At 36.9% G+C, this 14,370-nt stretch overlaps 1 protein-coding gene across 3 annotated transcripts in view; it reads left to right on the forward strand.

The window, feature by feature from the left end:
• The window catches only part of SHANK2 (SH3 and multiple ankyrin repeat domains 2), a 407,794-nt gene that overhangs the window by 142,446 nt on the left and 250,978 nt on the right, over nt 1-14,370 (forward strand). For all 3 annotated transcript variants that reach the window (XM_081341780.1, XM_081341781.1, XM_081341782.1), the window contains exon 11: nt 13,743-14,049. In XM_081341780.1, coding sequence (XP_081197906.1) covers nt 13,743-14,049 — 307 coding nt within the window. The remainder of the gene's footprint in view (nt 1-13,742; nt 14,050-14,370) is intronic.

The raw sequence follows: 14,370 nt of genomic DNA on the forward strand, positions 1-14,370 counted from the left end.
GTGTATTTTTGCCAACTAAGGCTACCTGGATTTTCAGTATCCAAGCTCAATGTACAAGTGCTCTCAGACTATGTAGTTCTTTGCAGAAAGTGTACTTATCTATTGAAATGAGGTCAATTACATATATTGTATACATAAGTCCCAAAATCAGGAACTATATATCTGTAGAACTAAAGTCTCATTGGGATTCAGTTTTGGTCATCTTGCTGTGATCCAACCTACTGTATAGACTTTAGTTGTACATGGCTACATGGTGATATAATAGGAAAGATATAGATCTATGCAATATTAATCCTCTGAATACACATTTCCCCAAATTCTGTATTAACTATTCCTTGTGGTCTTGTAAATGTTACAGTGATAGGACAGGCTGCTTGGAAAATGCCCAGGACCTATGCAGATGTTATCCTGCCTCTTTAAGCTCTCTCCCAAATCAGCACAACACTTGGCTATAAAAGCTGCGCTGAGAGACAGTTGGGGTGTTGGTTTATGGGAGTGAAGGAAGGCAGTGTCTTGTTTTTGTGTGGAAATAAAGCAGCCTGAAGCAGCTAGAAAAATATTCCTTCTCCAGTAGTAGTACTCACAAAAAAATAGTAGTTGGCAGAGCAATGGTAAGAGGTTTAGTAGCAGTGGAGAAGAGTGGAGTAGGGGTGAGCAGTGAGTACTAGCACATGAATGCTTGTTTGTTGCCTGAGGACCTGTGTTATTTTGACACACTTGTGTTTTGGAGCCCACTGACTTGGGGCTTAAAAAAACCTGTGACAGTTACATAGTATTATGGCTACAATGATGTCCCACAGTTTAGTTTTGAAAGGGGTCGAAACAATTTCCTGGTATTGCTAAATAAACTCTTCAGGTAGAAAAAGAAGCACTACGAAACAGTGATTCCCACTCCAGCTGCATGAAATTAATCCAGGAGGAACACAATGGCGGGTTATATCTCAGAGCCACTGAGAGATCAAGGAGACATGGAACCACACTTTCTCTGTCTCTCTCCTGTGACATGTCACTCCCAGGATGACTGAAGATAATTTCTGAGGTGATTATGCCTAAACCCAAGACTGGAGTTAGTCAATCCAGATAATCAGTATTTTTTTTTCCAGGCACCTTGTTCAAAAGGGAGATACTCGTTACCGGGCAATAGTTATAAAAAATCTCTGGATTCAGGAAAGGTTGCTTATCAGAACTTACTACATGATAGCTTTTTCAGGCAGCAGGGAGCACTCCTCTGTACAATCCTGCAGTCACCAGCATCTCCCCCTCCCCTGCCCTGATAGTTGATCAAGGTGATAATGATCAAGAAGTCAAGCCTTCCACGGCTTTTGGTGCAAATCTTGTCAATACCTTCAAACAGCATAAGCAGAAACTCACAATGTTGAGAAAGGCAGAATATTGGACACCTCAATAGGTGTTCAGATCACCATGGAGACAGATGATTTTATCCTCAAAGTATATTAAACATTCAGTGCCAAGTATATCCCTGATGGAATTCTGTTCTCTTCCAAATACTAACACTTTATTGGGAGGACAGTTTTATTCCATTTTAAAAGTCATGAGGTGTATCTTAATACTTTTTAGTTCTTCATATCATTGTTAGATGTACAAAGCAAAAATTTGTATTACTGATGGACATATTTATTGAAACATGTATACATCCCTCTCGCCTTTCAATTATGTCAGTTAAAAATGCCTTAAAATAAAACAATGCTTTAAAATAAAGTAAAAATTCCCAGTTTTAACTATGCACAACATATCTAGAAGTAAATATTATTGAGCTCAATAGAAGTTAATTTGGAAAGGCAATAATGTGTAGATTGATCTGTAAAATATAGAGTTTTCCTGGCATTTAAAGGTTATGAAGGATAGTGCCAATAAGCCTCCCTCAAAATATTCTAAAGCTAAGGTAAGAAAGCTGTTTTGAGAGTTATTAATGGAAGCATATGGGAAGAAGAGCCTCAGATGATGCTCTTAATACCTGTGCACATACTTGTTAGTGAAAGATGAACATCAATATAACACACACACCCCACAAACATCATTGAAATTCATCAGTCTCATCAGTCCCAAGCCAGAAGGTTAAATGTAAAATGCAGCCCACCAAAATCCTGAGATTTCTATGATGCCTCATTGGCATATGTTGGTGTCAGTCAGGATTAGGTCTCCCAATCGCTTACTTGAGTGCAGAGAAAAATCAAAGGAGAGCCAAAGATTCTACTTTCGGTCTGGCTAGGTTGTATCCAGGTAGTCCTTGACTTACGACCACAATTGAGCGCAAAATTTATGTTGCTAAGTGAGAAATTTGTTAAGTGATGAATTTTGTCCCATTTTACTTTTCTTGCCACCGTTGTTAAGCGAATCACTGCAGTTTAAGTTAGTAACATGGTTAAATGAATCTGACTTCCCAGTTGACTTTGCTTGTCAGAAGGTCACAAAAGATGATACATGATACTGCAACCATCATAAATATGAACCAGTTGTCAAGCATCCAAATATAAATCACGTGACCATGGATGTGCTGCAATGGTCATACATGTGAAAAATGGTCATAAGTCACTTTTTTCAATGCTGTTATAATTGTGAAGGGTCACTAAACAAACTGCTGTAAGTGAAGGACTACCTGTACATAGGAACACAATCTTTCCTGTAATTCAGGCAGCAGAAATAGCAATTTTTCTAAAAAAAACCAAATCCTGATGCTGATTCTTCCATTCCAAAAGTGTACTGGATTTTTACCAGCATTTTTTGTGGCTATGTACAGAAAATATGCAATAGCAAATGTTCCTCAATGGGATTTATGTTCAAAAATCCCATTGAAAGACTGCTGATTTATTCTGTGAGGGGGAAAAAAGATACCGGTAATTGGGTTCAAATTAGTTCAGTCAAATATATCCATATATTTTTCAGTCATATATATAAATATTTCTAATGTGATTTAAGAAGGTCTTTGGAGGAAACAGTAATTGGGAAGGGGTAGGGAAAATGCTCAACTATACAAATAGAAAATTCTGAATTCATTCTTCATATTAAATTTTTTTAATCTATGTTCGTCTTTCAACTGTGCCAAAACTGTGACAAGAATAATTTCTTGATTTACATAGGGTGCTGACATGCGAATGTCACTAACAAAATTTCGTGTGGGTGATTTTTGAAAAATGTTTTGATTCGTATTTCAAAGGCTTAATTATTATTTGGCAGATGAAAATAGGAATATGTCTGTGTATGAACACAAGCGGTAAAGCCTGACAACCTAATCTATGCTATGCTATATAGTGGTAGCACAACACGAATCTACCACAAATATAAAATAAGAACTGATGGACATAAATATTTCAAATATATAATTTAAGTAAATCATAGAGATGTATAATATTTAGAAGAGATTGGTCCCTTTTTACTGAGATTGGGTGTATGTGATTTATTTATTTTTGTATAACTAAATTTACTGATACAGCTTATTAAAAAAAGTTATAAAAACCGTATTGAGCAAAAAGTCTTTCTTTCATTTATACACCATCACTGCAAACATTAATCACAAACTTGCTTTAAAGGTCAGCCAGTATGACCCCGGATTATTTTCTATCCTTCATCTCCTTGTCTGTGTTTTTACGAAACATAAGTAGATAAATGCAGAGAAATCTAATCAATAGTAAAAACGTCTAATTTATATTTATATTGAAAGAGAATTTGGGATAAAATGAAGTGCCTCTCTCTCTCTGTGTTAAATATATACATGGAATAGATGACTAGAAGTATTTCTATTTTTTAAAAACTGCAATGAATGAATGATGTGCTTCCTCTGGAAACATTTTGAAAGGCATAGGATTATTTTCATTGTATGCACATATTTATAACAAATAATAACATTCCTGTTCTTAATGTCCAAATGAGTCCCATGTAAATTTGTTGTTTCTAATTTTCAAGTGCATTTTTTATCTAAGGGAATTTTATTCTGAGTAATTTTGTAAAATTATACATCAGGTGTTTAAAATAAATTCCAAACCTAAAAAGTAAAAAGGTGGCTTATTAAAATTTAGAAGACGGTGCTTCATTAAAAATTAAGGGAAACATAAACACTGCAATATTGTGTATCCTAAGTTCTTTGCATTACATACTAACCACTTTTTTGCAGCAATTGTACCAGAACAGGGTAAATATTTAATTTCCTATTAATTATATTTTTCCTTTTTTTAATTCCTGAAGAAAACATCCTAACAATTAAAAGATCCAGAATTTAATTGTAGATACTCTGCAAACAACAAGCTGACAATGTTGAAGTGAAATGATTATTAGTAATTGGTAATAAATATAGAAATAAATCTATTCATGGTTAGGCCAATTATTTCTTTATCACAGTACAAAATTAAAATTGTGGTTGAAAGTACAAGTAAATTTTTATATAATTATCTCAGTTTTCTTAAGGAAATATAGTACATAATATCATTTCCAGTGTGCCATACATAAAAAAGAAAATGCTACTTCCAATTTATTTTTTGATTTCTATTATGTTATAGATTGAATCCCTGGTAAATCTAAGGAAAAATATTTATTTAATTTATATAAAATCAACTGTTTTCCAAACAAGTATTTAAAGTTATAGTCTTCTAAAAACATATATATCCAAAGATAGTTGTTTTTCTGAATATCTTCCCCAAGGTCTTCATTGCTTACTTGCCAATTGCTAGTTATATTAGTTGACTTTTAGTTACTGATAATAAATTCTAAAAGGCAGAAACTTTTGAAAAACCACAGTATTCCAGAATAAAGCCCATTTTTGTTAATTATGTTTTAAAGATTATGTTTCAAATTCACTGGAGGAAAAGAGAATAATCAAATAACTGTCCACACACTACTAAAGAATATATGTAAATGACCTGTGAACTTAATAATGAAAGTCATGCCCCCACCCGGAAAAAAATCAATTAAGATTAAATATAAGAAAGACCAAACTAATGACAGCAGGTACAGCAACAGTCTTAGAGAACTGATGTGAAGTTTCGGAAATGGTGAATTACTTCTGTCTTTTAGGATACACTATCAGTAGTACAGAAACTGGCAGTCAAGAAATATGCCACTGATTAACACGGTAGGGTGGCAGTGAAGGCCATAGAAAAACATTCTGATGCCAAATATTCAGATGTCTGTATATACAAAGATCAGAATCATGCATCTCTATGAAAGAAAACATGGGACTTTGAAGAAGCTGGATATAAAGAATATTGATGCTTTTGAACTTTGATGCTGGAGGAAACTTCTGGGAGTACCAAAGATAGTCAAGAAAGGTAACAAATGGGTCCTACAACAAATTAATTCAGAGTTCTCACTCAAAACAGAAATGGCCAGGCTCAGATTATAATGTTTTTGGACACCTTATGAAAAGATCTGCTCTGTTTAAAAGTTTATAATGCTGGCAAAGAAAGCAAAGTGGATGGCCAACAGCAGGACTTCATTAAAGTCACAATGAATGTAGCATTGTTGTGATTATCCTGGAGGAGGTCCATTTACTGTATATAGTCTCTCTGAGGTGATATCTTGATAGTACATAATTAATGAAACTGAAGAATAAAAAGACACTGCATTTTAAAAAATATGAATCAACAAGAATAATATGAAGCTTGAAAAAAGTTAATTGTAGACCACTAAGGCATAGGAATACAGGTAGTCCTTAACTTACAACCCCAATAGAGCCCAAAATTTCTGTTGCTAAGCCAGGCAGATAAGTGAATTTTGTCCCCTTTTGTGACCCTTCTTGCCACCTTTGTTAAATGAATCACTGCAGTTGTGTGAAGTTAGTTACAAAGATGCTGAGTGAATCTGGCTTCCGCATTGACTTTGCTTGTCAAAAGGTTGAAAAAGTGATTCCATGACCCCAGGACTCTGCAAACGTCATAAACATGAGCCAGTTGCCAAGCATCTGAATTTTGATCGCCTGACCATGGGGATGCTGCAATGGTTGTAAGTGTGAAAAATGGTCATATGTCACTTTTTTCAGTGCCATTGTAACTTTGAACGGTCACTAAATGAACTGTTGTAAGTTGAGGACTGCCTGTACAGTAGAGCAGGGGTCCCCAACCCCTGGTTCATGGACTGGTACCAGGCCGCGGTATGCCAGCAACTGGGCCGCACAAATCAGCAAAGCCTCATCTACGGGATGCAGGCAGCACACAAAACCACGCCCTCTCCGGTCCGTGGAAAAACCTCTCTCCATGGAACCGGTCCCTGGTGCCCAAAATGTTGGGGACCTGCAGCAGAGCACATTGTGACAAATCTGTTTGTAACTTGTCAGGAAGGATTTAGAGTTTAATGATGATTGCATTTCATCAGTTCCCTATCTCCCTTTCTTTCAAGCTTTTTCTCCGTAGTTTGCGAAATGCTCCACTGAAAGAAAAATGAATGACTGTTCTTCTTCTGTTTCCAGATGTTAATTTTGTCTATATTCGTTCTGCACTGTCTCTCTGTTTCAGTCATCCCTATTTTCTTACTCATAAATCTCGTTATTTACAAAAGCGGGAGAACATTTGAAAGACTCTGCCGATGGTGTTCACATGACTAATACTATGAAATGCAGGAAGGTTTTTTGAGCAGCTCCAGTCTACGCACAGTTGGCTCCCAGCTGACAGACAGAATGTGGGGTGGGCTTTTTCACCAGAATGTTGGGAACTGGATGCCCAGCTATGCTTGTAGTTATACAGTGCCCAGAAATCTGATGCTTATGCCAGAATTCAGGCAGTTAAATAGTATAGAAACTGGGTAGCTTTTATTCCTGTTTCATTTCAGCGAAGGTTATATAATGAAGGGATTGCTGCTTAAGTAAAAGGGAAAATGAAGTCTTTGTTAAATGCCTTAACAAAGAAAGAAGGTAAGCACTGAAGACAAAGCACATGATGCTTAAGAACTGCTTTTTTTTCTGCACGCTTAATGTGGTCTGCTAGTTACTATAATTATAGTAAGTTCCTTCTGTATTTTTTCTAGAATTCCTTTATGTTAGGCTTCCTTTTAGACAACTCATTATAAGAGCTTGCCTGTAAGTTGCTCGCTTTTGTATGTTTTTTAATTATTCCATGTGTGAGAAAATCTGTTATTTCCTAACGTATGCTTTTAGTAAGTGTAAGGGATTCCTTAGATTTATATATTATTAAACGTTTGTGGAAGAACATTTTGAAGATGATGAGATCTTTTTAATATATTATAATCATGATAATTATTTAGAGTGATGCTGTTTATGTATCATCTTCTAAATCATTACAACTGATTATGGGAAAGGAATGTAACAGTGGAAACCAATCCTATATGAGTTGTAGAATGTATACTGTTATTCTGTAAGTTTTTATGTGCAATTTTATTACAAAAATAGTACATGTAGAAGGCACGTTGGAAATATCTGTCCAGTTGTTTTGTCCGAACTATATTGGGAAAGGGGAAGAAAACAAATTGAGCAGGAGAGGCTTGTTCTGTCCTTAATTTTTCTTGTAATACTTAATGATATGTGCGTTGGTCATTTAAAAACCGTACCCATTTTAAACTTAATATTTAAAAGAAGGTTTGGTCAACATCAGGTGAAAATAATTCACAAACTAATAAAACCTATATAATAGTGCCATGTTGTGAGAAAAGAGGGGATGTGTTCCCAAAGAAAATTACTTGGTACATTGTTTCTTCTTAAATGTAGGAGTCTTAACGTGGATTTTCAATGCAATTTAGGAGAAAATTAAATTGGATTCCGTAGATTGAATCTGTTTTATTTTGTTGTTGTTGTTGTTTGCTGTATAATTAAGCTGAGATCTGTACATGGTTTGAATCCTTGTTTGGAAAGGGGAGGGAGGGGGGAGAGAGAGAATAGGAAACTGTGGAAGCATTTTCCTGGAGAAGGGAGGCAGGGTTACTCTTTCTCTGATTTCCTGTTCCCCTCTGCAGCTTTCCAGGTCCCTTCTCACAATGTTCTGGAAGGTCATTCCAGAAGAGAAGATGACAATGGAGACTGCAGGCTGAAAGGGGAAATGGAGAAAATTGCTCTTCCTTCCCTTGTCCTTTAGCACCAAGAGACATCCAGATGAGTTCACCAACTTGTTGAATTCAGCACTTCCACACCACTTACGGTGCTTTCTTTTATTAGACCCTTGGAAATAGGATGGCTTTCACTCAGAAATGGTAAGACAAGGAGCAAATGCTTTTAGGTCTTGCATCTTCAGCAGTGCCCGATCATAGGAAAGAAGAAACATGCCAGTAGTCTAGTCCTTACAAGCTGGGTTCATACAGAAGAAAGGGGGAATTTGACAAACTCATTTGTCACTCATTTTACCTCTTCTCATATCTTCTGAATTACTGAAAGGGGAACAGCATCAAAGCTTTCAGGCTAGTGTTCCCCTTACATGACTTGGGGTGCTAGAACTAGGAAGAGGGCTGAGAGCAAAGTTCATTAACAGAGGAAATTGAATTACGGGACTTTCAACTATACTGTTGCTGAGCTAGAAATGAATCACTTCTCAAGACTACTGACGTTATAGACTGAGATCTACAGCTACTCTCAAACTGACAAAACTCTTCATGGGGATGTTTCCTAAGTCAACATGTGTCTTTTGTTTCAAACGTTCTGGAATTCAGTCCAGAATATGTGAGGAAATTTCATTTAAGGCAGAATAAACATTGATGGTCTTTGAGCTAGTACATATTCTGGAAGAATGCAAACCAAAAAGCACAAGAAAAGCTAGTCCCTCTCATGAAGTGGAATTGCTGTCCCGAAGGTGTTAAATGAAAAAAAATAAAAGTATAATGATTTGTTCCAAAGTGATGTAGATAATTTTAGTTATTAAAAAAGGTAAAATCTTTCACAAAGCATAATCAGTTTTGAGTGACTACAAAGGACATTCCTAGTGTTCTTGGCAGTAATATAATAATGGTTTGCCACTGTCTTCTTTCAGGATGTTTTTTTAAGTTTTTCAGTCTAGTCTCTCCTCCTGTGAGTTTTTGGCCATCTTCCATGTAGCTGCTAACCAGATCCTACCTTAGTTGCAGCCAAGTGCTATTATTTCTTGTTGCTACATATGCAAAACATATGTGAAATAATTCAAGAAATTCAGTTAATGAATAAAATGATGATGTTTCTTAAAGATTGATGATTACGGGTATCAATATGCAATCTTTATGAACATATCTGAACTACATTAGCTCATTAACCGATGGAAATAGAAAAGTGGTTACTTCTGTAAAAGTTAAGAAGTAGAAATTCAGGGCATCCGCAAATCCAACATGACCTAGTTGCTAAAAAAGGCTGAAAACAGGTACACAAGGTTTTCTGCAAAAGAGGCAAATGATGTCGTATGTCATGATGTCACAAAAAGACAAGACTTAATACTTATGTCGATGTAAAAACATACTTACATAACAGCATCATGATAGACATGACATTTTGACATCTCTGAGGCTCGCCAGAGACATATTGATAACAAATTCACATCATCCTCTTGAGATACAGGCAGAAGGGAGGATTTTTGTCTGTTCTACCAGATCCAACAGACATGTTCTAGGTGTTTTTTTATTAATCAGTATTATATTGCTGGACTGAAGAGGCATGTCTTCTCTGTCGCAACACCTGCGCCATAGAACAGCCTCCTGCCTGAGATTTGGATGGCCCCAAATGTCTTAGCCTTATGGAAAGTTGTTTGAAGCCCAGTATATGTCTGTCTGTTTCCGTGGAACAGTTAGGTTGTTTTTGTTCTTATATTGAATTATTTGAAATGGTTACAGGGTTTTTATATGTTTTTAATATAGATTGTTTCTCCATCCAGAGTTATGAATTTAAGATGTGTGGCCATCTTAAAAAAAGAACGTGAAGGGGTTTTTTTGTTAGAGGTTTGATTAGTTCTATTATTGCATAAGCATTGTACAAAAGTAAGGAATCAAAAAAAGAGTTGTGTGAAAATAATGCAAAATATACTGTAAACAGAAGCATTCAATAGTGCATTTTCCCTCTTCCTTTCATTTCCTCCCCAACCACTAACTACTCCTTAGATATTATACTTTATTTTTTCAGTTTTTAAAAATTCTATTTCTATTTTGTCTTCAAAACACAGATTATAAATGTCTTAAGTTTGCCTTGTTGTATAATATATTGTATGTAATGGAGCCATGCCTGCTTGACTTTGGTTGCTAAGCAAGGTGATGGTTAAGCGTGTCATACCCAATTTTATGATCTTTGTTTTGCCACAGTTGTTAAGTGAATCACTGCAGTTAAGTGAATCAGGTGGTGATTAAATGAATCTGGCTTTCCCCATTGGCCTTGCTTGATGAAAGCCAGTTGGGAAGATTACAAATTGCAAAGGTGTGATCCAGGGGTGCTGCAACTGTACTAAATACATGTTGGTTTCCAAGCACCCAAATTGTGATTACATGAATGCAGGGGTGCTGTAATGGTTGTAAGTGGGAAGTCCAGTAAGTCACTTTTTTCAGTTCTGTTCAGCTTCGATCTGTTTCTAAACAAATGGTTGTTAGTCTAGGAATACTTCTGCAAATATATTTAGTCAGTTTTTCCATTTCTGCATATTTTCCAATTTTGGTTTCCCAATCTTGTATCAACAGGAAGGAAAACCAGAATGTTTTAATTATTAGGTTGTTTCGAGAAATTCTTTACTCTATATAAATTCATTGAGTGATTTGGGGCTAGTTATTATCTTTCAGTCTAACTGTAGAGTTGATTAGAGGAGAAACTTGGCATAGTGTTGTATAAACTATCTATTCTAATATATAAATAAACCAAAACTTGATTCGTAACCTCTACTAGCATTCAATTGGGGAAATCATTGGAATTAAGACACAGACAGCCTCCATATGAGTTATTGTATAGCACAGCAGTCCCCAACCTTTCTGGCTCTGTGGAATGAGTGGTGGTGGCAAAAGGGGGAGAGGGGATGGAACAATGCAGCTTTGTGTGCTCCCACTCCACTTGCATGGCCGAGTTCTCAACAAGCCATGGCCCAGGACTAGACTGCAGACTGGGGGTTGGAGACCCCTGGTATAGCACATAGTTGAAGCACTTTCACACTGGGGTAGGAAGAGATACAGTAGAGCAGACATGTCAAACTCGCGACTTCATGTGATGTTGCGAGACGTATCGGGACTGTTCTGCCATTGCCGGCAATGGGGTGGGTGTGGTTTCTGGATCATATGTCTGGCCCGTGGGCCGGCAGTTTGACACCCCTGCAGTAATGACATGTCTGAAAAGAGAAAAGGACTTTTATAATTCCTATAGAAGTGTTGGTCCTTATTTCTTTAGATTGCCCTTTTCATGACTGTTTAAAAGTTTAATATTCTTCAACAATTTTTACAAATATTAGTTCCTGTGAAAGTTGATCTTGGGAATATTATGCTAACACAGTACTTTATAGGATCTGGGAACAAGATTCAAAGGTTATTGCAGGGCGTGGCTTTTTTGTGTAATATTCTTTTATAACAGTTCACCATTTGAGCTGCTTGCATTCGTTTTAGTTCATGTCCTAATATTTGTGTATTCTCTCTCTCTCTCTTTTTTTTTTGGTAAAAGATAATGACAGTGGAATTGTTAAATGTGGATTTGGCAGAAATAGAACTAAAGTTTGAAAGCTGCTTCAGCCTAGCTTACAAACATTTGATTCCATTTTTTTAAAAAAAGTTTTTCTTTTTCATGTTGTAATTATTAATATTTAATAACGAGCTGAGTATTTATTTAAGGATTTTTTCCCCCAGATGATTCAGTGAGAATGAGTGAAGTTAACTGAAATTTTTTTAACAAATGCCATAACAGATTCACTGGTGGAAATACATTTTTGGTTGTGTTTAAAAGAGGTCATGGTTTCTGTTGATTTAGCAGATCACCAACATGTAGTTCTGAAAAAGGTGAGAACTTGGCATGCTGGGTAGCCTCCTGAAAATAGGCCAACATGCAAAGCCAGTACATTTTATAATGATTGATCTGTGGATAAAAACCTCAGATTCCTTCCACAAACAAGATTGCTGAGATCTCACCTGTGCTGTTGTTTCTCATGGTGCCAAATGGATGCCATGTCATTAACTTTACCTACAGCTGCTGCTCCAGAGCAAATGCTATAATTAATCAGTTTTGGTGAGCTTGCCTGAAGAGACAGCAAGCAGTGTTGCAGTATCAAGGGAGCTTCATTTTGTCCTGCCTTCTGGTATCTCCCCTCTAGATCCCTCCATCGCCCTCTCCCATTTTTAGGAGTGATCAGAAAGGTGGCTTTGCCACATCACCCATGTAACGGGATTAGGGGGTAGTGAGTTTTTGGAACCAATGTTTTACTGGACTCTGTTGGACAGCTGAACTACCATTCTGTCCTCCCTTTATTCAGCTCAGTCCAAGGGAACAGCAGTAAGGACACTCACTTGGCATTATGAAATTGCTGTACTGGGCAATAAGGTTAAGCCTGGTGGTTATGCAGAGATTGACACTCCTGGATTTACAGCAACATCAGTGATGTCCCGTTGCCTGGAGGCGGTCCGGGTTTGGATGGGGAGAAACAGGCTTCGTCTCAATCCTGACAAGACTGAGTGGCTGTTCATACCGGCATCTCGGGCTGACCAGCCTTCTCCATCATTAACAATAGGGGATGAGGTATTACCCCCCCCCCCCCCGTTGATAGGGCTCACAACTTGGGAGTCCTCCTGGATTCATGGCTCAGTTTGGAAGATCATATAGGAGCCGTGACCAGGGGGGCTTTTTTTGTTTCTTTTAACTTCCTTCTCTGAGATATCTCTAGGGTGGAATCTCGTATTTTATTCTGTGTCTCTTGTAACTGCAAAGCAAGCTAGCATAGCTTGAGGGCCAGTTGTGGATGAGAAAAATCTGTCAGCCAGCTGTTGTTTTCTGTCATAAATAAGTTATTTTGCAGGATGAGAAACTTTCTACTCTTGCCATACTCTAACATAATGAAACTATTCATACTGCTCGTTGTTCATTGGTCAGATATTTTATCTTTATTGCTGAGTCTTAACTTCCAATTCCATATTCTTGAACAAAGGTATATTATTACAGTATTCTATCTTTACAGGTAGTTCTTGACTTAAAACCATTTGTTTTAGTGACCATTTGAAATTACAAGTGATCTACAACTGGTCCTCATACTTAACGTTTGTCTCAGCCTCCACACTGTCATGTGATCAAAGTTCACATGACAATTGGCATGTATTTGCAACCATCACAGTGTTTATTTCTTTATATATTTATTATATTTATTACATTTATTCTATCTGTCTGTCTGTCTGTCTATTTATCATGTATCTATTTATTAAATTTATTGGCCACCCATCTTACCACAGGATAACTTTCTCAACCGACTTCCAACAAGCAAATTCAGTGGGGAAAGCCAGATTCACTTAGGGACCATGTGATTCACTTCACTGCAGTGATTTGCTTAAGAACCATAGCAAAGAAGGATGTACAATTGGCCGTGACTCACTTAACAACCACCTTGTTTAGGAATGAAAATGCTGGTCCTAATTGTGGTCCACTAGTACCTGTAATGAGTACAAGATTATTCTAATTTTATTAAATCTGGTTCTTTTTCAAAGTTTTCCTGTGGAAATGGTTTTTTAATTTGAATGGCTCTTTAAATACAATTTCAACGTTCACCTTGACAGGCTATCAACTTTTAATATTCTATATGAAAAAGTTAAAAGGATACTACATGGCACTGAAATGTTTACAGGCTATGATAAGTGTTTTTAAAAGGTCAATGCTATTCTCTCTTTGATTGCAGTGCCATTCAGAGAGGCTCCCACCTACTCAAACAGACGACGGAAACCTCATAGCACTTTGGCCACACCTCGCCTCTTGCTTCGGTCTAATAGCGATAACAATTTGGACATCAATCTTCCTGACTGGTCAGCTTCCCCTTTACCCTCTTCACACCGTAGCCTTTCGCCTCACCTATTCCAACAGATGCAGAATAATCCTAATGGAACTGTGAAAACTGTTGGAAGTTACACTTCATCCTCTCGGAGCCGCTCTCCATCATTAAACAGGCTAGGAGAGGATGCAAAGCGCCAGCAGCAACGGCACATCAGGTAACTGTGCTCTGTTGGCTTTTTTTAATATGAGAATTTTACTGTAATTTCTACAAGTCTCCTGCTATATTGTCTCCTCTATGTCTTCTTTTTCCACACTAGTATTTCTCATCCCCCAAATGGATATAAATAAATGCTTCTTCCTGCTGTTGTACATTGGTTGGAATTCTAATGGAACATAAACTATGGGCATTACCAATAGCTTTCAAGATTCTGGGAAGCTGTTATGGAGCTAGCTAACAGGTTTTTTTGAATGTAAAGGAGGAACAAAGATGAATTTGTAACTAGTTTTCTAGAGTAGCTCCCCTGGAAACTCTGATA

The sequence above is a fragment of the Vipera berus genome (assembly GCF_964194415.1).
Source record: "Vipera berus genome assembly, chromosome: 1".
Lineage (NCBI taxonomy): Eukaryota > Metazoa > Chordata > Lepidosauria > Squamata > Viperidae > Vipera > Vipera berus.